Source organism: Epinephelus fuscoguttatus, linkage group LG3 (genome assembly GCF_011397635.1).
Source record: "Epinephelus fuscoguttatus linkage group LG3, E.fuscoguttatus.final_Chr_v1".
Taxonomy (NCBI): domain Eukaryota; kingdom Metazoa; phylum Chordata; class Actinopteri; order Perciformes; family Serranidae; genus Epinephelus; species Epinephelus fuscoguttatus.
The window spans coordinates 32,121,189-32,148,322 of NC_064754.1; the positions used below are offsets into that span (position 1 = coordinate 32,121,189).

At 41.3% G+C, this 27,134-nt stretch overlaps 1 protein-coding gene across 6 annotated transcripts in view; it reads left to right on the forward strand.

Moving 5' to 3' along the window:
• add3a (adducin 3 (gamma) a) overlaps positions 1–27,134 on the forward strand; it is a 130,342-nt gene that overhangs the window by 88,271 nt on the left and 14,937 nt on the right. For all 6 annotated transcript variants that reach the window (XM_049567311.1, XM_049567301.1, XM_049567325.1 and 3 more), the window contains 8 exons: positions 11,314–11,452; positions 12,075–12,226; positions 13,662–13,742; positions 20,727–20,876; positions 21,273–21,416; positions 22,017–22,115; positions 24,211–24,387; positions 26,180–26,437. In XM_049567311.1, the coding sequence (XP_049423268.1) occupies positions 11,314–11,452; positions 12,075–12,226; positions 13,662–13,742; positions 20,727–20,876; positions 21,273–21,416; positions 22,017–22,115; positions 24,211–24,387; positions 26,180–26,437 (1,200 nt within the window). The remainder of the gene's footprint in view (positions 1–11,313; positions 11,453–12,074; positions 12,227–13,661; positions 13,743–20,726; positions 20,877–21,272; positions 21,417–22,016; positions 22,116–24,210; positions 24,388–26,179; positions 26,438–27,134) is intronic.

Sequence of the window (27,134 nt, forward strand, 5' to 3'; positions counted from 1 at the left end):
GCCTCTGTTTATCAGTATAGTGTAAGAGTAACTGTACATGTGTGTATAACTGTGTAAGAAGTCCTGTTAGCAAGGTTAGAGCCAGCATTATTTTGGACACATCCGCCATTGCACGAAATGTCGCATCGATTGTGACATCTCACAAAGGAGATAACAGCGCACACTTTGATGTGACGTGCCAAAAACTCGGTTTTCTCTGTGTACATGGCAGCACTGAAAAGTCTCTGAATATCGTCACCCTGTACAGAGTTTTACACAGGGTTATTTTCAGTGACCTACAATGCAGTCTGCGTGAGGACAAAAGGCCAAAATCATAGTAAAAATAATACCCGAGGACATGTAGTCTCGGCCACAGAGTCAAGTTCAGTGTTGCCCTGTCTCGCTGTCTGTATTGTGCCCTTTGAACACTCCACTCACCTTGAGTGGAGATTTTACAACGAGCCCCTTGCCTTTCAGCTCAGCCCACACAGTATTAAGAATATTTACTCTGTGCTATTGACTCAAGGCTGGTCTCTGACTGCAGCACTCCTCACTGTTAACAATGAGATCTTACATTTGGAAAGACGAGGTGTGTGTGTATGTCTGTATGTATTTGAACTTCAAATTACTTTAAAGTGAGAAACACGCTTTGAAGGTTTTAGAGTCAGCAGGGACAGGTTTATGGTGAAGTTAAAGTTAGGTAATGGATAAGGTTAGACGCTGCAATGAATGTCATGAATGAGCGTCCCTCACAAGTAGTGTAACACAAGCCTTGTGTATGTGTGTGTGTGTGTGTGTGTGTGTGTGTGTGTGTGTGTGTGATTGATATTGGGTAGTGGCTGCCGTGGTTTGGCCTGTTTCTTTTTAAGCTTTAAATGTGATCCGCATTCTGCACATGCCCAGTGCGGTTTTCTTGGCACGCTGCGTTATGTGCCAGATGTCTGGGTGGGCAGCAGCGTGGTGCTGCTGATGCAGGTTTCCACTTGATACCCTGTGTGTGTCTGTGTCACATTGTCTGTATACGTGATTGAGCACCACAAGTGCAGTTTCGGGTGAGCCAATGAGTGTGTACAGTAAAGGGCCCTGCTCTGATCAGACAGTCGTCCGCAGGGCCATCATTGAGCTATTGGTGTGTTTGGCACAGCCTGCTTCAGGCCTTCCTTATCAGTAGTGATTCAGCATGTTGAATCAATGGCAGAGGTGGTGAGTGAGTGAGAGCTGCCCGACCACAGCCTGACAACACCGAGCAAAAACGGTGCCAGACAGTTATCTGTTAAACATGCTCTCAACTTGTGTTATGAACATATTTACATATTTCACACACCAGTGAAACTGTGAAATGAGACGATTGGCTTGAACATAAACTAGTTATTTCCTCTCAGGCAGGTGCTGAACACATGAATGCTGCCGACCACCAGCTGACTATTGGCTCTTGTCCTTATAGTGTGTTCTAATGCTGCTTTCAAGCCAGGCTCTAAGTAAGTTGTAGTTAGCCCTAGTTCTTGGTTGATCTTCATGGTCTAAACTCATGGTCTATGTTAAGGTTAACTATAGTTTATTAAACTGAAGTGATGTTTTAATCATGACAAAACTATAACCGTTTATTTTAGCAGCTCTAATCCATGTTTGTGTTCACAGTAGATCAAATGACAGTGTGTGATGTGAAAGATATTCCTCATTATGATGAACCCACAGAGAGTTACCACTCAACACTGTGGGTTTCCCTAAGAATTTACATAGCTGGATCTGATTGGTCCCCCCATTTTAGCAATCAACAGACAGAAGGGAAACAACAGGGAACTGAAGGGATAGTTAACAAGAGAGTGAGCTGCAAACAGCTGTTTCTATGCATCAATTAGCATCAGATTGCCAGATCTTATTATCATATTGTCGAATATGGGTCCCCCCTAATTGATACTGCAGTTCCCCTCAGCTCTATGGAGCGTTTTAGTTTCTTTCAACCGTTTGTTGGTGTTATGGCCCAAAACTTGACCTTTTCAGTTCACTCTCACTGTCATCATCAATCATATTTCAAGTCGCAGCAGCTGTGTGTGTGTTTGCTTATGTGTAACACTTGCAGTGTTATGTATATTATCCGGGCCTGATGCAGTTGTAAACATGAGCCAGCCAGCTCTCCGTCAGCAGTAACAGGTGGTTCCCTGTTGGCCGCCGAGGGTTTTTCAGCCCTTACATCAGGACAGTTGGCCTCTCAGCGCTGCTCTGCTCATATTCAACAACAATAACAAGTGTGTGTCACCAGCTGGACGTGCACATGTGTGCTTGTCCTCCCTCTCACTCCCTCTCTCTGTCCTATCATCTCCATGTCTTTCTCCATCTTTCTCAGTCTGTTGCTCTCCCATGTTCAGCTACAACAATAACAGGAATGTCACCAGCTGGGAGTCTACACATGGGGACTCTCTCTCTCTCTCTCTCTCTCTCTCTCTCTCTCTCTCTCTCTCTCTCTCTCTCTCTCCCTCTCCCTCTTTCGCTCTCTGTCTATTTGTTTTGATTCCAGTGTTATGGGACTAGTGGCGGCTCCAGATTACATGTTTCTAGCACTCAGATGGCAGGTTGTAGTTAAAATCGGACCAATATAGCCCAGGCGGGACTGAATCAACTCAGCTGACTTCATGCACCCGCCTCATTCATGCGGCAGTGTTTACCTTTGGAAGTCAGACGCTGCAGATGAACCTTGAACCCTTTTCAGTCCTTTTGTGTCCCACCAGGCTTTGTGGACACTTAACATTGCATGTACACAACGATAATATGCACTGAGGCACAGTAAGACAACAGGTGGAAGGATGAAAGGGAGGGTAACGCATGCATAATTATCTGAAATAAGAATTGTTATGTTTTTGTTACCTTAGAAAGAGCCATTTTTATATTTTTACGTACAGAGCAGGTCCTCGTCCACAGAGTTCACCATGTTTTATCGTCATGTTTTCACAGTAGCCCAGAATGTACAAACTAAACATTGGCTCTAGACAGAGCCATTTGCGTTTTCATATCTGCCACCGTAGTTAGAACCCCTCTCTGCAACAAGAGCATCCGAAAAACCCAGATTTTTCTTACGTGAAACTGCTCATTTAGTGTTTTAGTGTTTTAGTGTTAATATTACTCGATTTATTTGGTTGCTTAAACTCAATATGAGGAAGGAAGAGAGAAGAGGAAGCGAAAGGATGTTTCAGAAGGCTTTCGTTGGTAATGGTGGTTAACATAAAGAGTGTTTCGTATGACATGCAAGGATTGAAATGTGCCTTGAGGTGGTTTGTGAGGCACGCTGAGGTGGTTTGCTGTCGCATTTCATACACAAGAAGGAGCTTGGATCCAGATTTTGGCTGCAAATCCAAGTCTCATGATGTCATGGTTGGTAAATCATGATATTAATTTGTGTTAAATTCTGCGGTCAAGCCTCACTCTGTGTTGGGAACTAGGTTGCTGTGACTCTATTCACGACCCAGAAAGTCAAAAGGTCAGGAGCCCTCAGAGGCTTGAAATTAAATCAGATGAAATTGAATTTGAGTTGTACTTCCACATGCTGCTTCTATTTTCTGCATCTCCGCTCATCTTGCTTTTTCCCCTGCTATTAGGTTTTCCTCTGCTCTCCACGTCTTGTGGCACAGTTTGTTCATCATCCATAGAAGTGACTTACTGATGCCAAGTGGTGAATTTACTCAGCCTCATTTGCACCGGTCCCGTGGTTTTCAGAGGAAGTGCACATTTTCCCCTCTTCCCCCCCACTTGCCAGAAAACACAAGTGGATAATTTATGGTGCTTTGGCGGGTTCTGCTGAGAACCCCTCGTGTGAGGCGAATGTCACGACTGCGCTCTATTATGTTTTTCCTTTTTCTTTTTCGAGTCCTGAAGGTCTCATTTGATAGAACATTAGTGGTTGAACTCTCTCCAGAGACTCTTTTAAACCACCGCCTCTCCCCTCAGAGCCATGTCTCGGCGACTGTGTTTCAGTTTTGGCATTTCACAACATCTCTTGGGTGCTGAACTTAGCAGAAGCCCTCAGGATTAGAGGGTAACATACTAAAATGTTACTAAGTCCACTTTAGCTCATGTGCAACCTCAAAAGGATCGACCACAAGTCAAAAGAATCTCTCGGGTGCTTAGAGTGTAAGCGTCATCAGTTTCCCCGTCTGGGAACTAAAATAAACATTTTTCATTCCAAATCAGGGGCAGAAATGTTTTAGTCATAAAGCAAAATAAATGTAAAGATTTTTCTTGCTGAAATGGGGGCATGAACCTATCTGCAACTATGCAGTGATCCAGTATGCCGGTTCAGTAGCAGTGCAGATACTGACCTGATTAGGTGGATTGGGTATTGGCCGTGGCATGACCAACCTACTATATTTAATGCACAGTTTCCTTGCTTCTGATGTCAGTGACATTGATACAATCCGGACTAGCCTGCAACTAACAATTATTGTTATTGTTCACTAATTTGTCAACCATTTTCTCGATTAATCCGTTGGTTGTTTGGTTTATAAAGTGTCATTAAATGGTTAAAAATGTAGACCACTGTTTCCCATATCCCAAAATAGTGTCCAAAAATATCTTATTTTGTCCTTATCCCAAAAGTATTCAGTTGACTTTCGTAGAGGAGGAAAGAAACCAGAAAATATTCACATTTAAGAAGCTGGAATCAGAAAGGTTTGACTTCTTTTTCTTAAAAAATACTCAAACTTATTAATCTATGATCAAATTAGTTTGCAACTAATTTAATTGAGCAATATCACACTTGAGGTCATGCTGTTGAACTGACTATCAGCACGGATTCAGTCGTACAACCTGATATTCAATACAACAGCACGGCCTGAGCTGTGATATTGTTTTTATACAACAGTTCTATAAGAGCCATCTATTAGTTAACAGTAATAAACAACTATAGATTAAGATTTGTTTGTTTATTTAATCATTTATTTGGCACTGCCAACACAAGTAGTTCTACAACTGGAGTGGGACTGGACTGTTGCCAAGCAACACATAAACATTCCTGCACCTACGTGTTACAGCAGGCCAGCTACTGTATCATGTAGCGTCGGTACATTTATGTTTGTTTTCATTTGTTGCGCAACCAGTGAAATAAGAGTCTGTTGATAGATGGTTTGGTGGCATGTGTGATTTACATGAGTTAACAGTATGTTGTGCCATAGGCTAATGTCACACGAGCACACCTGGAGGTTTGCAGTGACTCTGATTGACAGTGACTCAGCCTTCTTTCCTTCCCTCCGTCCTCTTCTGACAACCATTCATAATACAATGCAGGATCTTCCTAAAACAATGTATATAGACTATATGCTTTTATTTTTGTTGGCAATGCTGTGTACAAACAGGAGCAGGTAATTCCTGTCAGTGTAAATGCTCCCAGTTACTCAGATTTTCCTGTAGTTTCTGTCAGGGTGAACAAGTTCATCTCTGAAGAAAAAGGGCAGGGAGTTTATGCAGAGTAGGGAGCTGTTGCAGCTGGAGTTGGGGACCAATTTCACTGACGCACCCTCTGAGGTTGGATGGGGGAAATCAATAGCATTGGCCAGCTTGCAGGCAGACACTCTCTTACTTTGTAACACTGTCACGTTGGCGACTTGAAAGAGCAGCATTGTGCTGACATAACTCAGGAGGTTGTGGCTGAAATTACAGGCCTCACCTGGTGTGTGTCTACAAGCTTTGAGGATAATGTGTGTGCGTGTGTTTGCCTTTTACTTATCTCTGCACATTTGTTTGTGTACGTAAGAGTCTTTTCACGGCAAGTATGTCTGAGGAGTTTGATTTTGATTTTGATCCTTTACTGGTTTATTTGCCCAGTTGATGGTAATGCAATCTGAGCTTGGATACCTTCATTGAGAGACCTGTAAAAAGGTCACTGTGTTCTTCCAGGTGAGCTGTGATGCAGTTTTGTAGGAGTGAGAAGGTAATCCTAACCTGCTATAGGAAATGATCCCAAAAAACAGCGTTCACAGGTATAAGAAAACAGAAGAAGACATTTGATATTCAGCTGATAAAGCCTAGTTGAGTCCCCGTCCAATACAGGCTACTTGTGACGGTTGTTTTCAAGCCTTGGTTTTCTGTGCGAACCTTAACAACAACCAGATTTGTTTAAATGCACTGATTCAGATCAGCATGTGAGATAATACTGCAACCGTCACTTCTTTGATCAGCACACAAGCACAGACGTGCAGAAGCAGCCTCGCTCCAACAAAGTCATAAAAACTTCTGTCTTCCTTTCCCACAGAATGACGTACAGCGGTTTAAGTGTCACCTGTATCTGCAACAATAACTAAACCAGACAAAAGGAAACTCCCATGTAGGTCATATGACTCAAGCTCTTGGAAGACTAGAAACTTCCTGTTATAGTAAGAGTTTGAAGAAAGGATTCTGTTGACCTCTGGAGAATGTGACTCCGATGATCCAAAATATGCATGTGAAAATGTCTGTTTTTGTTCACCAGACAGCGTAGTAAAGTCTAAAAGTGCTCTTTCCAGGAAGCATCTGCCCTGATGTAATGTCCTTCAGCAGGCTGTGAATCCTGACAGCTCATCCAATAAATCCTCACCTTTACAACAGAGGTTGTCTGAAACATTTCCATGTCAGACAAACCAGCTTTTTGTTACGTTACAGGAGTGAACATGTTTTACTTTTTTTTCTACTCTTAGATTTCGACTTGTCCACCCAAAGTGCTGGCCGAGCTCTAGTCTGCATGTTGATTTAATTCTCTCAAGCCTGCTGCAGTTTAGCTTTTGCCATTTTGAAGCAGTCACGGAAACCTTTTCTCTGATTGGATCACATTTTATTCCTCCAGTAAGTGGAGAGAGCTGCTTCGCCTTGTCAGTGATTTTAAATCAGGCGAGGTAGATGATGGATATTTGTTATTTTTCACTCCAAAGGCAAATGTGCTGTAACTGCAGTGATGTAATGCATTTTGAAGGTTCGAAGGTGTTATCAGAGTCGAGCAGTCACGCCACAGCAGCTAAAAAACACACTTGACGTGTGATGTTATTTTCATTGGTGTAGATGTGGGGGTTTTGCCAAAATATTAATGATACGATCCACTTTAGACCTCAGGATTAATCTGTTTAGATGATGGGAATCAAATCCCTGCTGTCATAATCTGCTTGAGAACACACACACACAAATTGTAGAGCAGATGCCTGCTAGTGTTTGTGTGTGCGTGTGTGTGTTTCTGGATGTGTTTGTTGTTATGCTCATGTGCTTTTTAATAAGGTTTCATTCCAAAACACTACGGGTCTGTAGTGTTGTAAGTTTGTCTGAAATTGATTGGACAGTATTTTAAAAGTGATTCTGAATAGTTTTTTTTAGCATCTTTAAGCTACTTTGTTTTTACGGCCTGCAACTATATTGTTTTGCCTCAGTTTAAGCTCTCAATAGCATCATTTTCAGCCATCAAGCTGAAGCCAAGCCAAAAGCTGTAAAAGTCCACTGTAGCCTACACTGCCTGCTCAGAAGCAGACAGATAAAATGAATGAGGAGTAGGTAAACATAGTGGAGCATTTCGCAGCTGGAGCCAAATATTTCCCTTAGGAGTCGGTGGAGACCAAAACAGAGCTAAAAGGAGACAAAATGTTAAATTTAAATTTATCAGATTGCCAGAAACATGACTCCAATGAATTCAAATATTGTTTCGCATCTGCTGGATGTGTAAATAAGCAGATGTCAGCTTTAAAGACAATAATATGTCAGTGTTAATGTTTACACCTCGTAGCGCTAGGGTTGGGTATCATTTAAAACATTAGGATACCAGTACCCTAAAAGTGATACAGACACCAAAAGAGAACTTTATTTGATCCTTTTTTTTCTACTTTATTCGATACCCATCATGTGAATGGAAGCTTTCACCTGCGTAGGATGCCACAGGATGCCACAGGCGTGTGGTATAGCCATACTTAATAATGTTTTGGTGGCTTCCCTGCACTCTTAACTGTCAACTCTGTCAAATACACTGAGCTCGACTTCACCACACCACAGACTGTATGGGTCGTAGTTGCTGTGGCAGTGGGCCAATCACAGGTCGCGTTAACTTGAGGAGCACTTGCGATGATTGGTCGTGAACAAAACCATATAAATGGGCATTATTTCTAGATCAGAGTACAAAAAGGACCAAATGCATGTATCATTTGACTGGTGAAGTTTCAATAGTGCTTGTTGCTGGGTTGTTTCGATACCTGGTACCTCTGACCTCAAGTGGTCAATAAGTCTGTTAATGCAGGGTTAATAGTAACAATGGTACTGTACCAACTGTTGAAGTTTTTGTTCATGTTAGACGTTTTGTAAAAGCAGCGTCACAGCAGAAATAATCTTCCAGCACAGACTCAAAACAAAAACCTTTATAGTCGAGTCAGGAGCACAGAATCTGCCTGAGGGTCAAGTGACTCTGCTCTGGCTCCAGTAAACTGTGTCTTTAGCACTGCGGCTCCAGTGTCAGTGTGATGGCACAACAGTCTTTCAAACAGAAATGCCCAGAACGACAACAACAACAACTGAAAACAAAAAACCCCGACCCACCACTGTCAGACATCCGTAACAGGCCAGTTGCCACAGCAACCTTGCCACCAGGGACTGAGGAATGTCTGGCTTGGGTTAAGAATCAGCGGTACTCCGGGACTGTGTGCGTCCTGACACAGGGGGGGTTGCTCCACTTCTAACAAAAAACACTCCCACATGGGCATAAAACCAACGGCCCCAACTCCACTGGCATAACACTAATGGACTGTCCCACAGGGTGAGCTGAGGGGATGCGGGGGGCAGAGACAAGGGGAAGTTAAGTGTCGGAGAGGTTTTTGTGCACAGATGCAGCTCCTTTGGGAATGTGTTGGCTGTTGCATAAGCACTGAGATGAAATAAAATCATAAATATTGGATGTTTCCCTGCAATAGGAGTCATCGCATGGAAATAGTGTCATGGCCTATTTTCATTCTCAGGCTGTGCTGACTTTGCCACAGATTCCAATCACTGGTGTAAAATTTCCACCAGGCAGTTAATGTGGACTCGGAGCCTGTGAGAGATTGTCAGCATACTTCACATGAGGTGAAGTCGATTTTAGATCAGATCAGTGGGTAAGGCCAAAACAGGCGGTAGTATACACGTCTTTTTCTCTTCTCAAATAATTAGTATAACTCTTAAAGGGACAGTTCACCCCAAAATCAAAACCACATATTTTTCCTTCATAGATCATATTGTGAGCAGTGAGCATCTAACCTGCATGTCTTTGGACTGACATGGGGAACATGTAAACTCCACACAGAAGGGCCCCAGCCAGCTGGTTGGTTTGAACCTGGAATCCTTTTGCTATAAGGCGACGGGTGCTAACCTTTGCACCACTGTGCAGCCCATGAGGAAAAAGATGTATATTTTATTTTTGGGGTGAGCACTCCCTTTAAGGCATGTCAGACATGAACTGTATGTACCTGCAGGAGATCCACACAAGGATTTTGACAAATCAGTTCACAGAGATTTGAGGACTGTTAATTCAAATGATATAATAAAATGAATAAATATAATTTCAGAAGATCTTGAAAGAAATGCAGGATAGAAGATAGGGTGGTGGAACAGATGGAGAAAACAAAATGTTCGGGGATTCATTCATTCATTCATTTTCGGTAAAGGCTTTTCCTGTCAGGGATCGCGGGGACTGGAGCCTATCTCTGTTACGGATTTATCAGGAAATTGTTCTGACTAAAACGTTCAGCTGGATTTGAGTCCAGGAAATCATTTATATCATCTCGTACAGAGATGGTTCAGGGGATAAGATAAGCCAGGAAGTGTTTTAGTTTTCATTTACATTAATATATATTGAATTTATTGTAATAGCAGCGAGACAAATACTTATTTCTGGCTGCTTGGAGTCGATTTAATAAAGAATTTTAACCAGTGCACAAAGTACAGAAAACTGAAGTTAAACACTGCTTCGTTGCTCATCAACTCTCTTATTCAGTGAAATGACGATGGGCTAAACTGACTGAAGACAAACTTTAAAACTAATGGATGACCATGTGATACAAATGTGATGTCCTGATATGGAAAATAACAGACGTTGTTCATTATTTCTCCATATATAAACACTTTATCATGTCTTCCTTTGTATTACCTCTGTACTGGTCACAGCTTTAATGACATTAGCCAGTATGGACAGCTGAACGTGCGCCCTGAGAGGGTAACAACCTTATTAAGATTATGAGCAGCTACACATACAGTATTATCTTGTCTGCTGTCACAGTCTGCAGTCAGTGTACAATGAGAAGTCTTGTGATTTGCTTTGAAGGAAAGTGAAAACATAAAATCATACAGTGCTTCATGTGATGTATCACAGCCGGCTGTGAGTGTATATGGTCTTGCATAAGAGCTTGTTGGCATCTATTTTATTGTGTCAGAATCAGAGCATGGTCTAATGCCAAGTAGGTTTCCACATACTAGGAATTTGCATTTGTGTAGTAAGTGAAAATAAAATAAAATCAAGTACTGCAAAAGTCAAGAAACATAAATATAGCATAGAAAAAATACAATGAAAACATGAATAAGCTATAATAAATATGAACATTATATCTGTTTTTAAATGAAGGAGCTGAAGCTAAATCTGTTGATTCAACAGATGACTGTAGTCTGGACATGGAGGATTAGCCACACACACTCTCTTTCCCACTCTTGGAGCCAATCGTAGCGCAGGCTGCGAGCTACCCGGACGGCCAATCCTGACTCAGCTTGTTGGGAAGCCAGCCTATCCTGATCCGGCTTCATAGAGCGCTTTGACGACTATTTAGATTGACACTGGAGGAGCATGTCTAATCTGTGATTAACACGTCTCCCTGTTTATTCCCTCTCTTCCTGTCTCTCTTAATGTTCCCACATCTTTTACTCTTTCATCCCTCTGTCACCATTAATCCCCTGCCCTCCCTTCAACTCTAATCACTCTCACCATCAACTCTTGCTGTCTTTTCACTCTTTATATATGTCAGTACAGTTGAAGAAAGTTGAAGTCCCATCTTCAAAATGATTTTTTTTCTTCCTTGTCCAGTCTTGTAACTCAAAATCACAGGTTTGATTTTTGTGTGTGGTGTATAAATATTGGAAATTGTTTCTTTTCAGTTGTGATACATTGAAAATTCTAAATTGAATATACAGAACTCTCCTGCTGGTGCTCTGTACAGGTGGATCTTATCTTTTCAATCCAAAAAGCCCTTTATGATGTTATAAAAATCGCTTTCCCATCCGAGTTTAGGGGAATCTGAGGGTTCCGTTTCTAGTTATCAACGTTATGTCATCTCATTGTCACATTGTTTCCTTTCTCAACTCTTCCTCTCTCCTCTTCTCTTCCAGGCCTTCAAAGAGGAGCTGGAGAGCCTCATCCAGGAGCAGCAGAGGAAGGGCAACAACCCCACCGGCCTGCTGGCCCTCAGACAGATCGCTGACTTCTTCATGGCCAGCTCTGTGGCCGGCTTCAATACCTCCCCCCTCAGTAAGTGCTCACAGTGCTGTGGGCCATCACCCTGGGCAACCAGACTAACATTTAGCAGACCGTGCCACCCTTGCTCAGGGTGCAGCCACTTTACGCTGAAAAACAAAACGGAGCATCAGTATTTGCAGAGAGGACATCCACATCCAAACATGAACTTTGTGTGCTGAAGGGCATAAATACCCAAAGACAGCCCGACCCCAGACTCCGGAAGAGCTGCGCATACTTCTCTGCATTTTGATCTTTGAGTTGTGTCCAGGAGTCCGTATGTGAAGTCTGCTTTCAATCAGTGCGCTGGAATGCACGACTAATGCAGAATTACATACCAAAGGCTATGTAGTAGTTCAGTTGAGCTCTGCCTTAAGATATACCCGTAATGAGTGAATCTAAGAGGCGTTGGCAGTAAACAAAGTATAAAGCTTAAGTGCTGTTTACATCACCTCAGTGTGTTTCATGTGGAGCCAGATGTGTTGGGTACATCATTAGATAACAAGACAGATGTTGACAGTGGTCCTGCGTGGCTGTCGTCACCGTAGTTAGAAAGAGACGATAAGTGTTTGTGCATGTCATTTTAATGCGACTGGATCATTTTCTTTCCTTTAACCTTGATCGTGCCATCGTTCAGGTCTGGGGATGGTCACACCCATCAACGATATGTATGGAGTGGAATCCAGCACGATGGTGAAAGGCGAGAAGCTGACACGCTGTAAAGTGGCCAGCCTCTACAGACTGGTGGACCTGTTCAGCTGGGCACACTTCGCCAACTCCTTCATCACAGTAAGGCACTGCATCGTGTGCACGACTGAGTTTCAAACTCTGTCCTTTAGAAGTGTTGACAGTCATGAGCTGTGTCTGAAATCAGTCTCTGTTTACTATATAGTACACTATGTTTACTGTCCTCCTTTTTATTTCAGTGTCCTCATTTTAAATGTGAAATTTATGCACTATATATACTGCCTTCAAAAACGGATAAAAAAAACAGTGTCTGTGGCATGTATGCTTCTTTCTTCCCACATTCCCATAATGCAGTGTGTTGGATTTTATAGTAAAAATGACAGGTGGCAGGTGTGACTCTGCACTTGATGATTTATTATTGAGTGCCTCTCTTACAGGGAGTAGTGAATGAATTTACAAGGAAATGACTTCAGACACAGCAATGGTTTCTAAAGGCAATAAGAGTAGATACACCAGATGTTGATTGTTCTGTTGAGATGTATTGACTGAATTGTCTTGACTCACATGTTACTTTCACTCATAGAAGCATACTAAAAGAATAATTTTGACATGCTAACTTTACTTTTGACCAGTATGGTTTCACTGCTCAATATTATATACAGTAATAAAAAGGTGTTCTTTACAACTAATTTTACTGATGTTAAAATGGAAATTTAAACTTTAATTAGTCGGCAAGTCTAAAAAAGTCTCAAAACATTCAGAAAAACATTCAAAATTGAGCACAACTTATTCTTTATGGTTAAACATAAAAATATTGCATATATTATAAGAGCCATTTGAAATCATTAACCACATTTTTCAATAACTAAATCATATTTTAAATGCATTAAAATGTGGGGAACCTTACACCACGCATTACGAACATTGCACATTATCATACAAAAAATGGCAACAGCTCACTTCATAAAGCTCACTAATAACATTTATTTAAAACAATATTCTTTAAGAAAATAAATCTTTAATAAATGTGATTTTGTTGGTGAACACAATTGTATATAATAATAAGTTTATAAATAATGTAACCACAATTACTGCACACATTATGTTTTTCAGTTATTTTTATTTCTTAAGTTACTGTGGTATTTATTAATGGGTACATTAATTATATTTAAGTAGCAAGAGATTCAGCATTATTGAGTTACTGGTAAATTATTATTTCATTGTCATTTATTGTACTTTGTGTATTGTTTCATTTGTATTCTCATGTGCCGTGTTAAAGTGGAGTCATTATGTTCCCTTGGTTATGAGCCAGTTGGTTCCTACCTGACCCTGTTTTGTGGGGACAGATATGAGTGATACACAAGAGAGAGTGAGTGCCTCTAACTTAACAGTGAAGAGAAGTTGGTGTACAGAAGTTGACTAATCACTCACATCCCTCATTCAGAGTAGGAAGATTTTTTTTTAAGTTAGTTGCCATCAGACTTCAGTCAACTTGATCCTTCAACAAAAAAAGTAATTCTACTTTTCCCTGTCTTAGGGTCGAGTCAGCAAAGAGCAAGACCACATCCTCATCATCCCCAGAGGACTGTCCTTCGCTGAGGCGTCTGCATCAAACCTGGTAAGAAACTTAAGAAGCCACAGACCCTTCCTTACATCCATACAGCCATGAAGTTATATTCTCAGCCTTAAAGAATGTAATTACATTTTTAGCAGTAAAGCCAAAAAGAAAAAAAGTTACATAATTGGATTAAGATATAGTCCAATTATCTAATTTTAACAACAAGCGCAAGATTCTGAGTTGAGATGTTTTCAAGACATTTATGTGTTTGTGTAACTTCATAACCGAAGTTACCTTTGATTTTAGCAGTCCCTTGGTTAGCGTGAAACAAACAAATAGGTAGTAAATGTGTGTCAGTGTCCTTGTGTTTGTGTGTTTGCCAGCAGTAATAAGGTTTGCTCTGAGTATTAATGTTGTTAACTTCACTGGACAAGGCTAATGCTTTTCCACTTAGCTTAATCAGACATTTACTTCCTTCAATGTACTTCCTTGAATTGTATGAAAAATTGTAGATGAGCCTCTTTTCAGTGTTTTGGTCTTTGCAAGGACAACGTGCCTCCCTCTCAGCCACCCTCTCTCAAGTGTTTGTCTTGTGTCCGTCCCTTTTTGTCTGCTGCTTCTCCCTAAAAAGTCAGCAAATATTGTTGTTCGGGTTATTTGTCAGGTTTTGGTTCAGTGAGTGCACACGCTGTCACAGTGGCAAGCATGCGATGTCAATAGATGTGTGTAATAATCTGTTTGCAACCTCCGTTTCCTCCTGCCTTACACCTAAACTCCCTCTAATTCTGTTTCTATTTTCATGTTTTTGTCTGTCTGTTCTCCTCGTGCTCTACTTTCTCCCTCTCGTCTCCATCCAAGAGTTTATTTCTGCTCACATGTATCTGACAAAAATTAATTAGGCTTTCTCAGTGTTTTAAAACAAGATGAAACACCCTGACTTGTGGTATTAATGAAGTAATGTATGCTATGAATAGTTTTATAGACATACCGAACAGCCTGAAAAAAATGACTCATACTTGGCATTAGCAGCCAGAAGATGGTTCATGTTTGTTGCACAAAAAGCACTTTAGCATTAATGTTCCCCTGAAAATTCAGTCAGTCAGTCACAACTTCTGAGATTAATTAAACTTTCAGTCATTTGCATGGGGCCGTTTGTGCTCTAGGGCAAATATTTTTGTCCTGTGGTTTAATCCATAAAATATGAAAAAATATGAACTGACAAAACAACAATATCAACTTGCCCAGTAGTGATAAATTCTTGGAATGTTTGTCATGTTTTTGGTGGCTGCGGTTTGTTTGACGTTCAGGAGGAATATCTTTCAGCGTCTACCCAACAAAGCCACGTAACTCCCCCACAATCTGTTTTTTCTATTATGTAACATTATCAAAGTTTGCATAAAAGTCACCTGACACTTAAATAGTTTTCTTTATGTCCTCTCTTCTTGTTCTCTTTGCTTTGTTGTACTTCTTTCCTACTTTATTATCAGCACCTGTGCAAACATACACACACGCACACACACACACCTGTATAATGTGGCTGCAGGTGTGGGTCGACAGCTGGATGTAGTAGCCACACTGCTGACAGGCAGATTTCACTGTTTGACCCGCGGGAGCGTTTGGCAGGCGGAGATGTGCAATGAAACTCAGCTGAAGTTCAGTTCCTGCTGGTGCCTGATAGCAATGAGAGTGAAGAGTAAATTTACAAGCATTTTTAAGGTCATTGAGACGAATTAGTTTTATTCTTTGTTCCTCTCTAAGTCTGGCTTTAATTTGAACATTTTTATTGCTAAACCTTCTTGGCAGTCCTGATTGGTTCAGTTTCTGTCGAGAACAAAACACAGTCAGATTTTACAGTGAGATATTTCTGGAGCTGTTCTCAAAGGAAATACAGCTTTGTGTTCGTTATAGGGAATACAATGCAGAAGTTCAACTGGTGGAAAAACTTTGTTAGATGCAGAATAAAGCTCAGAAAATATATCTGTCAAACAGAAGCTGCAGCCTCAAATGAACATAAAGTTTACTTCAGTTTATATGTGTGTTTATCGCTTAAATCCAAATCTGATTTAAGTTATTCAAGGAATAAAGACAATGGTCACGCTATTAAATAAATAGATAAATTAGAAATTGTCTGTGTAACATCTGGATCAACTTTACAACCCTCCAAAGATGTGGTGGTATCAGTTAGCTACCTCGTAATAACAAATAAGTCCAGATGCTGCGCAGTCAGTGCTGAGCTCTGTGTGAAGTGAAGCATGATACTGATCTGATAACCTTTTATTCACCCAACATATTTTAAGTAAGAATGAATGTGCTAGTTTAAAGAAATACTTCACTCCCAAATGATCGTTTGTGTATCAATAATTCACCCCTTGTTAAACTACATTTTTTTGAAAATATTGCTTTTCTCACATGTTCACGATGAACAAAGAATCCAAAAAACTGAAAATATCTTGATGAATTGAAGTCTTAGTGGGTTAGATTCACCAAAGTCACACAATAATACCAACTAAGTAACTGATGGAGGCAGTGGTAGACCAGCAGCTCCCGTGATCAGCGCGGTAAAATTACTGTTTTTGTGAATGGAGTCTGGCTTTGAAGAGAGCACAGATTAAGTTCCATTTTCTGTTCATTTCCCCGTCAGTAAGGGCCGTCTATTTGAGAAGCACCGAGCATAAGACTGGATAAATGAGACTCGGATTATACTGCACGAGTTGTGTGAAAGTTTGCAAACAGATGTTTTGATATAGCTTTGCTGTTGTTTAACACAAACCCCTTTTACTTCAATTGATAAAGAATTTTCTCTGTTCTTGGATTTGTCGTTCGAGACTGGGATGTGAGAAAAAGAAAGTTTTCTTCACAAATTCAACAACACAGGGTAAATAATTTATATAAAATAATCATTTGGGGAGTGTGGTATTCCCTCAATGCCAAACGCAGGTAGGTCAGAGGTCTTTAGCTGACTAAAACTAAATAAAACATCTTTAATATTCCACCACTGTATCTCACAAAGGCTCTCTAGTTTACTTTAGTTGTAACAAAAACACTCTCACACCAAATAGTAAATAGGAAAAGTTGCCGTGTATAGTGTATTCACAATTTCAATGTCCAGAAGGGAGAACACTATTTTCTTTAGGGAGTTAAAATACTGCTTTAAAGTCTGACATTTCATTAACTCTAACTATCCCCATTTCCCTAATCACCCTCCTGGGCCCCTGATGGATTCTCCTCCGGCTTTGGATCCCATCCAGAAACACTCCATCTCTGTAATTTACAATCCCATTGACTCCCTTAACCTGAATCTGAAAGCCCATCTGAAGCAGATTAGAGGGCAAGAAATTGGTGTGCCAATACCTGACAACAGGTGGGACCATATCGTTGATTTAGTGCGCTCTTCTTCTATTTGAGTAAGGCATGGTTTATTACAATCTGAGGTCCTCTTCGGGGTATACAAGTAATAATTTTAAAAGGTTGCCTGCTGACCATACTCACATGTTCTGGTCCTGTCCAGATTAAACTGATTTCTGGCGTCAAATACTTAACACACTTGAGAAAGTTTTTAGCAGGAACCTTAAACCCTGTGTGGTTAGGCCTTTAGAACTCTACGAGCTAGACACCTCATCTTCTAAAAGTGGACGCACACTCCTCCCATCAAAATATTTTACCAATCCAGACTTGTTTTGTTTCCCGACATGACTCATTTCAAATGAAACATAAATGAACCTGTTTACATGCAGCTTTCACTCTGAACTCTCTCAGCTGTCTCAGTGACTGAAAGAATGACTGTCCTTGTACCACTGGGAAAAGTCTAACTACTAAAAACACTGTCCCAGTTAAATAGCTCATAATGACACTTTGTGCTGACAGCTACTTACTGTATCGTACAAATCAGAGACAGCAGGGTAAAGTGTGGCTCAGTCTTGAAGATATATGACAAAATCATTGAAAATGGCATATATTTAGTTGAGTGTGCATCTGGACTACATCCATCTTTTCCGACCACAACATAGCAGCTTTCAGGAGACACAACAAAATTATGCTGTGGGGCACTTTTCAGATTTGCCTGTCTGTGTTTTGATGCCAGTCTGTCGCTGCTGGGTTTCTCTCTCTCTCTCTCTCTCTCTCTCTCTCTCTCTCTCTCGCTCTCGCTCTCGCTCTCTCTATCCTCCTCCCCTTCTTATTCTTCCTCTCTCAACCTGTTTTGATCCATCGCTCTCTGTAGTTACATGGTTGAGTTCAAGTGTTTAGAGAAGCGAAGAGATTGATTAAGAGGAAGTCATCCAGAATAAAGAGTCTTGGGGGTCGTGTTGGGGTCAGCTGGGTGGAGGCTGTAGCGTCAGAGAAAGGCTGGAGTTCAGTTGGCTTTGGTCAGTTTCCATCTGCCTCTCCCTCTCGATCTTCTGTTTGAGCTTTGAGGTGAAGACGAGGTCGTTTGAGTTCGTAGAGGGATTCACACTTTGGTCCATCTGAGTGTTTTTGGTTTGTGCATTTCATTCATCTCTTAGTTCAGTTTGATGTCAGTGCAGTGATAAATAGTTCCAGCTGCCCACACTTCTTCTTCTTCTTCAGGCCCTTATCCTGTACTTTTCATCCAGCCGAGTCACATTTCAGATTCTTTCTGACACGTCCTTTGGCATCTTCTTATAATTAGAAGTGCTATGTTTGTCAGAGGGGCCTCTCAGCAGCAGGGTGGGTTTGACTGACAGGGTGAGGGAGCTGCTTTTTGAAGGACGTGACAGGGTGAACTGACACTGTACTGGACATGTGATCTAAACCAATCGATGTTCCATTGCCTGACAGCTGGCTGCAGCTGTGGGTGTGCGCAGAGAGACAAAAAATGGTGGTGGTTAGTTACGCTCGGCTGGTGCTATTCACTTTCCAAAGCTGGGTGAAAGATCAATACAAGGTCATCCATCCAAACAGTCGGAGACAGAGCAGCAGCACTCAGGACAGGTCTCAGGATTTTCGGCTTGAGTTGACCCAGAGATTAAAATCAAGCTGTGCACTTCACCCTGGTGTTTAAGTTAATCAATATTGTTTTTTTTATATAAGTGCCGATATAACACCTGCGTTTCTGTTCTAATACCAAAACATATGTTACTTTGCAAAGTGAGTCATGTTCCACACCTTTTGTCTGTGTGAAGCCAAACTCACTAATGCATTAGATTGTGATCTTGATAAAATAAAAATGCAAGCGCAACAAAATACAAAGTAAACCAATTAAAAGTCATGTTTTGAATCTGATGCATTTTTTGTCATTAGCATTCGGTACTTTTAATACTCTGTATACTATACTAAGTTTTCGGTAGCAGTACTGTATGTTGGCCTACTAAATCTGGTTCAGTGTGCAAGGCTTATCCTACATGTCAAGAATAATCAAGAAATTATTGATTTTTTTTTTTTCAAGGCAACTACACAAAATTTTCCACACATAGTGTATTGCCACTGCCACTCAGGTCACAGTAAAGTTTTGAATGTTAATTGGAGGGGTGAAAACCTGATAGAAAGTGACTGTGAAAACTGATGATGATAAACAAAGTAAACATGTGATTTTAAAATTACTTTTTGCTAGTGGTGCAGTGGTTAGCATTGTTGCCTCACAGCAAGAGGGTTCCTGGTTCGAACCCAGGGTCGGGGCTTTGAACCCTGGAGTTTGCATGTTCTCCCCATGTCAGTGTGGGTTTCCTGCAGGTACTCCAGCTTCCTCCCACAGTCAAAAGACATGCAGGTTAATTGGTGACTCTAAATTGGCTGTAGGTGTGAAGAGGGAATGGTTGTCTGTCTCTATGTGTCAGCCCTGCGATTTTCGGGTGACTTGTCAAGGGTGTAGCCTGCCTCTCGCCCAATATCAAATGGGATAGGCTCCCAGCTGATATTGTTTCCCCTTATTTTACCTGAGATGTCTTTTTTGGCTGTACCAGTTATTTCTTATTCGGGGCTCTGATTTTTCAATTCTAGCCAACAGCCCCTTGCTGCATGTTATCCCGCTTTTCTCTCCCCCCCCTTTCCCGCTTCGACTGTCCTAATAAGAGACAAAAGCCCCAAAAAGAAAAGAGAGTTTAAAACAAGTTACTCCAGAAACACAGTCTTTCTCAAGGCAGGAGCGAAGTGTGGCAGAAGTGAAGCACATGAGATAAAATCTGGACTGTAAATATTCAGCTGAATGGGTGTATTTCGTTAGCCTCAGACTGGATGGTGGATGCCCCTTCCTGTTGTGATACACATTTGGACTTTGTAATGTGAAAGCGAAATGTGAGCTTGTAGGTTCTAGTTTCTATCACAGAATATGTGGTCACGGTAACGGCAGCGCAAGATCTACAGGCAGAGCTGTTTTCTGTTTGTCATTAGGTTTTACAGCGAGGAACTGTCATCTGCAGTCAGTTGCTCTTTCTTCAGCCTCTTGGTCCAGTTATCTTTCTTCATTTACTCTGGTTAGCCAACTCTCTTCCCTCCAGGTCTCTGCCTCTTCTATCTTTCCCTCCATCGTTCTTCTCTCCCATCCTTAAATCTAATAACTGCTAACTGCCTGGTAATTAAGTTGTCATAGTACAGGACGTCATGTCCACTCCCCGACTATATTATGTTTCCTGGTAACGCTCCAATTCATTTCCCAGAGAGGAGTGGACGGAGAGGAGAAATCATTGATAATGTGATTTCTGTCTTCATGCTCATTGATTCTGACTTGTGTTTATGTCTTCTTAGTTAATTTCTGAGGGCTATCAGCTGTTTGTTTGTGTGTGAGGGAGTGGATCTGGTTATATGCAAGTCTCCGGACGTACTTTAGTGCCTGGGTATATTTGATTACACTGATCTGGGCATGGTTTGTTTTAGAGTATGTTTCCCTGCAGCCTCGTCATCTCTCCTCCCTTCCCTTCTCAGGAGAGCTGTCTGGATGGTGCAGCTGTCAGGGTTTCAGAAACCTTTAATAGCCAGCTTTAGTTTTGCACCAGTTAAGAAAAAGGAAAAAAGGTTTGGGTAAAAATAGCTTCACCTCCACCAGCTCCATGAAGCATTCACTGACTCTGTCTCCTCTCCTTGTCGCCCCAGGTGAAGGTCAACATCATAGGGGATGTGATCGATCAGGGCTCCACCAACCTGAGGGTCGACCCTGCAGGTTTCAGCCCACATGCTGCCATCTACTCAATGCGTCCAGACATCCGCTGCATCATACACGTGCACACTCCTGCCGCAGCTGCTGTAAGTTCACATTACACTACACAGTATTGAAACCTCCTGATTAACCTGCAGAGCACCTGAGGCTCTTGTTGACAGCAAACGTAATAATCAGATGTTGGATTTTGAGCTGAGTTGTTTCAGAGAGGTTTTAGAATTTGAATGCTGTAATTAAATCACACCTCAACTTAAAAGGAATAATGATCTCTAAATAGAAGCTGTTATGGGAAGTGTTTGTGATACGCAACACAGAGGCTCGTCTCTGCAGTCATCAGAGGAGTTTCAAAGTGTTCTTCACAGAGACATCTAATATAAATGTCAGCCTCAGACTCAGATGAATAAAACAGCTCGAGCACACCCGTCAAAACTTCTCATCTCTCATATGCCTCTGTTGCCTTCTTCACCTTCCTCCTGCTTTAGGTGTCATCTATGAAGTGTGGCATCCTGCCCATCTCCCAGGAGGCATTGATCCTGGGTGATATCGCCTACTACAACTACCAGGGCAGCCTGGACGACCAGGAGGAGCGCAGAGAGCTGCAGAAGGCCCTGGGACCTACGGCGAAGGTAGGAAAAAACAAGAAATTGAGCAAGGTCGTCCACCTGGGCAGTCGTCGTCATTCTTAAAGGAATAGCTCACTGATTAGAAATATGCTAAATTAGCACAGAGCCATTGTTAAGCCTGGGATGTGCAGACCTGATATCTTGACGGGTATTTTTAACATGCTAGAGGAAGGGGTGTTTTCGTTCTTTGTCCTTGCAGTCAAGAAAGAGAAATTAACTAATTATCAGGGTGTGGTTTATTTCAAGTAGGAAACAGTGGCAAGACAGTCAAACCAGCACATCCTGTTGAGATGTTGAGAGGTTCGGTTTACCTCTCTGTCCCTGCACGCTCTTCATGTGAGTGTCATGCACTTGGCTTCTTTTGTAATGATCGAAGTTCAACAGAATTTGAATTGGCAGAAAGATGGAATTCAAGGGAATTTCCACCAGTAGTGTGTTGCCAGGTCCTGCTGTCGTCATCCAGGGCGCGAACCCCTTGATACATTGACTTAGAAATGTTTTGATAGTTACTTATTAATTAAATGACCTGTTACATAATTGTACCTCTGAAGACTCTGTTTGATCTGACTGCTCTGCTGTTCCTAATCACTGATTGTGTTACAGCTTTTGGTGCTGAGGAATCACGGTGTGGTTGCTCTCGGGGAGACCATCGAAGAGGCCTTTCACTACATCTACAATGCCCAATACGCCTGCGAAATCCAGGTACACACACACACACACACACAGACCAATGCACACACTCGAGCTAGCTGCTGCTGTTTTGGGAACCCAGCACATTCCAGCACCGCTCAGCTTCCTCTGCACATGTATTAGACCAACAGGGCGGCAGCTTTCCCGCTAAATATAATGTCTCCACAGCCATTTTCACATTTCCCCACTCTCACTATTTTAACACTCCATAAGTCGTAATCTCTTGCCTCATGGAAAGTGTTGGCCAAACAGTCTCACAGTCAGGCTATCAGGAGTGATGAAGGGAGTAATGAGCTGATGTGTTGTTGTTGACGCTGGTCCAAAGCAGCATTTAGAGAAGGGTGTTGTTCTTCCTTTTGATTTATTGCGCCCCTGAGAAAGCTGGAAGAAAGATGGCAGAGGGGATTTCAAGAGGTGTGGATCAGGCAGGAGATATGAATGATAATGAAATCAGAATTATCAGTTGATATTCAATTTCACATTCATATTTAGTTTACAGTATCTGAATTTTGTCGTCTGTTGTCAAGGGGGTATGTGGAAAGATTGTAGCTCTGCTAATTTAACAAAAACAAAAAAAAAAAGTAATAAGTAACTGATGAATGGTTGAGACAGTTAGCTAAAAGTAATGGATAAACAGTTAAAACGGTTGGTTGGAATAGTAAGCAATAAGTAATTGATAAGCGGTTAGAACAACTAGTCGAAAGTATAAATCATTAAAACAGTTACCTAAAAAAATAATAGATTAAATGGTTGAAGTAGTTATCTGAAAGGAAAAGATAAGCGGTTTCAATAGTTTGCAAAAGTAAAAAAAAATCACTTGGGATTAATGGTTAAAATAGTTAGATGAAAGTATTTGATAAGTGGTTCGAAAAGGATACCTAAAAATAATTAATAATTGTAATAGTTAGCTGAAAATAAATGATAAATGGGTGAAATAGCTCAGAATAATGGATAAATGGTTAAAATAGTTACCTTAAAAATAATTGATAAATTGTTGAAACAGTAAGCTTAAAATAATGGATAAATGCTTAAAATAGTTAGCTCAAAATAACTGATAAATGGTTAAAATAATTTCCTAAAAATAATTGATAAACGGTTAAAATAGTAAGCTCAAAATAATTAATAAATGCTTGAAATAGTAACCTAAAAAATAATTGATAAATTGTTGAAATAGTGACCTAAAAATAATGGGTAAATGGTTGAAATAGTAAGCTCAAAATAATTAATAAATGCTTGAAATAATTACCCAAAAACAATTGATAAATGCTTGAAATAGTAAGCTTAAAATAATTGATAAGTGATCGGGATAGTCAGGCAAAAGTAGGAAAAGGTTGAATAAATGGGTGGGTAAATGTTTGAAATGTAGCAGTATGAATCCAAACGTAACCTGCTTGACATAAACATTGACTGTTCAACTGTATGTAAAACATATTGTTACAATATTCGCTGCTGGTATACCATTCATGGGTGAATAATATTCAGTTTAAAGAGGAACACATCAGGAATCCTATGATGATGTCAAAGACGGGTCACATAACTACAGTGTTTTTATCTGCAGATATAGCTATCAGACTTTTTTGACATGTCATCACTGAGAGATGCTATGATGTATCAATGCTTAGAGATATGTGTGGGATTTATTTGGTTGTTTTGCTGGTGGACCCTTGCGTGTCTTTGTGTTCACTTTTACGGAGGATTTTAGAGATGATGTTGCGTCCCAGGCCGGAACAGTCATACCAAATCTCCTGATTGACTCTCCCCCGGTCAAGCAAAAGAAAACATTAATCCATCCTGCAAAGCCCAGCTTAATTTCTATAAATAAATCCCCCCACCATGTTTGCTGTGTGCCATGTACTGTATATTCCTTGGTGCTGTGGTCGCTGTAGATTGAGGGGCATCTCATTTTGATTTTGGTGAATGACGTCTTTCTTCTGCGTGGAAAATAGTCAGGAAGTCTGCGTATTCTTATTTTAGGTGGATGATCTAATGCTACAGATGTTTGGCAACAGAGAGGCCTTTTTGTGTCAGTTTTGTGTTGCATCACGAGCCATCAGTCTGCAGTCGATGCTCACATTCCTCTCCTTCTGTCCCTACTTTGTCATTCTAGGTGAATGCCATCTCATGTGCTGGCGGTGTGGACAACCTGATAGTGCTGGATCAGGAGAAGTACAAATCACGAGTGTTCACCTTGGCCTCAATGGCTTCCGTCAGCATGGCCGGACAGTACAAATGGAAGGTTGGCGAGCTGGAGTTTGAGTCTCTGATGAGGATGCTTGATAACCTGGTGAGTCCAGACATCAAAGTGAGAGGAGCACAAACACAACGATAGGAAAAGAACACTCATCTGTTTATCATAAAGCCTCGGGCTCGTTAAATGCTTAGATCAGATTTACACTGTTCGCTTCTGTGTGTTATCTTTGTACAAATAAGCTCAGAGGCAAATATTAAAATTACACGAAGATAAAAGTATACAGAGGATTCCTTTTCCTTTCTTTAGTCTCAGCACATTGTGGCCTTTCAGAGGTCGTTTTCTACAAAACCACTTCTGTAAAGTGATGTCATTTTCCTACAACTAAACATCTGTTTGGCTTTTCGTTAAAAAAAAAAAAAAAAAATGACACAACCCATAAGCGTTTCATGAATGCATTATATTTGTTTTAAATGTTCTCTGTGGGAGAAATCCTCTGTAGTTTTATAGTACGTGTCTGTTTTTATTTGCAATGAACTGATGTGGGACTAGGAAGCAACATGTACGGTGGTGGCCACCGTAGAAACAGTAGAAAAGAGCGCCCCCTACAGAAACCTAAACTCTACTAATAGAAAATGTGAGGAAACTGGCAATACTGGGAGCTATTAATCTGGTAACAGAAACAGTCAGAGGGAGGAGAGATGAATTTAAAATGGCACAATTAGAAATTTGGGTGAAGAGGGCAAATAATTTAAAAGATAATAATTTAGCATCACCACGCAGAGAGGTGCTGTGTCAGTCTTTGCTAAATGTCTTTGCTCCTCCTCTGTGCCTCCCCACGCACACACACTTCACCTTTTCACCTCTCTCCGTCCCCCTCTTCTCTCTTCTTCTGCTCTCCTCTCTCGAGTCACTGCCTCCCAGCAGCATGTCAAGACTCTGAACAGCTCAGCTCTGTGTCATCCGTCTCTGCTCTCACACCTCATGAACACGACATTTGTATCAGATAAGCTGCTGGTGCCAGAACAAGACCTAGACACAGTGAAGAGAACGAGGGGAAACAAAATAAACCACTTGCTCTCTCCGTCCATCTTTCACAACCAGTATACAATTATAACAAAGTTCCTGGTTTGAGCAAGTACAAAAATCAGCTGTTGCAGGAAGAGAGCATGCCAGCCCTGCTAACTGTCTCAAAAAGGAGGTTCACGTCAAGTTGAAAGGTTAACTTTGTCCGTGACTCTGAGATGAATAGAGAAGGACAAAACGGAAAAGAACGGAACTCCACTGTCAAGCCGTGTGTGGAAAAATGTCTGAAAAACAGCAGGACCCAGTGAGACTTAAGCTGCAGAGAGAGGGGAGCAGTGGGAGTGTGAGAGAAAAGGAAAGATGAGGATAAAGAGGAGAGGGATGAGTGAGTGGAAGAGGGGCAAGAGAGAAAGGGTCAGACAGGAAATGGCTCTCTGGCTCTGCCGTCTGTGCTGCCAGAAACCCTGCGGTCACAACACTGGGTCTCTCTTTCTTTTCCATTCGACTAAGTGTGAAACTGGCAGCTCAAGCAGCATTACAGGAAGGAAAAGTCACTGAGTAAATTCTAATTTATGCTCCTGCTAGTGTAAAAATGAGAAACTAAGTGCATCATTATGTTTGTATTGTCATGTGAGCTATTATCTGAGACCATCTAATGATCCTGATGGGGTAAACAGGATGTTACAGCTGTAGAAGGAATGGATGGAGGAGCAGAAGTCAAATGGGGACAACATAGATACAGCAGACAAATAGGAATGTATGATTTAACCATGAGGTTTGTTTTCTGGTGACTGTAAACACTAAACAAATCGTGATGTATCAAAAAACCCAACTGTTAATGTGACCTTGTTTCCCGCTGCAGGGCTACAGGACAGGTTACGCCTACAGGCACCCCATCATGCGAGAGAAGCCCAGGCACAAGAGTGACGTAGAGATCCCCGCCACGGTCACAGCATTCATGTTCGAGGAGGACGGGGACAGCGGCGCCACAAGGATGCCCTTCAAGTTCCTGCAGCAGCGGCAGCAGAGGGAGAAGACGCGCTGGCTCAATTCCCCCAACAGCTACACCAAGGTCAGCGTGGAGGGCGGAGAGGAGCGCTACAACAGCAGGACAACCACGGTGAGCAGAGTGTGTGTGTGTGTGTTGGTGTGAAAAACATGAGGATTAAAGGTTTCAGTTTGTATACTGATTTATAAATGTATGAAGCTGAACTTCCATAACTTCTTTAAAGTAAAACTTTTTCTTAATGTTCGTGTGTTAAAATGTGAATCTGGACTTATAATAATAAACCTGAAGGAAAAGGGTCAACATGTACATCACACAGTGCCCTGACTCATCCTCCAGTTTACTGTCAGTCAGTGTTGACTGCTTTGTTGTGACTGGAGCTGCGCCTCAGTGTTTAAAACCTGATACTACATTGCCATCTACTGGCTGAGTAGAGAACTGCATTATGGATCAGTTGCACTGGTTGATGTGATTTATCTTTGAGGCATTTAGCTTAGTGACTTTAAAAGAGTACTCCAGTGATTTATGTTGCACCTCCACAAAGTTGAATGGTTCAGAAGAGGCACTGTTAAAATGAATGAGCACAATCAGCAGCAAAAACTGAAACATCTTGACAAATGTGATGGGAGGAAATCTAGAAAAGGCATAAAAGGCAAAATTTTAAAATATGTCCTCTTCCTGCAGCTCTCCTCTCTCTTCCCTAAGTCCCTCCCACCAGACATCCACAGGCATATGCACACGCATCATGCAGTAACCAAGTGTTCCCCATACATTGACGTGTTTAATCCTGTTTTCATTGTACAGTTGCATT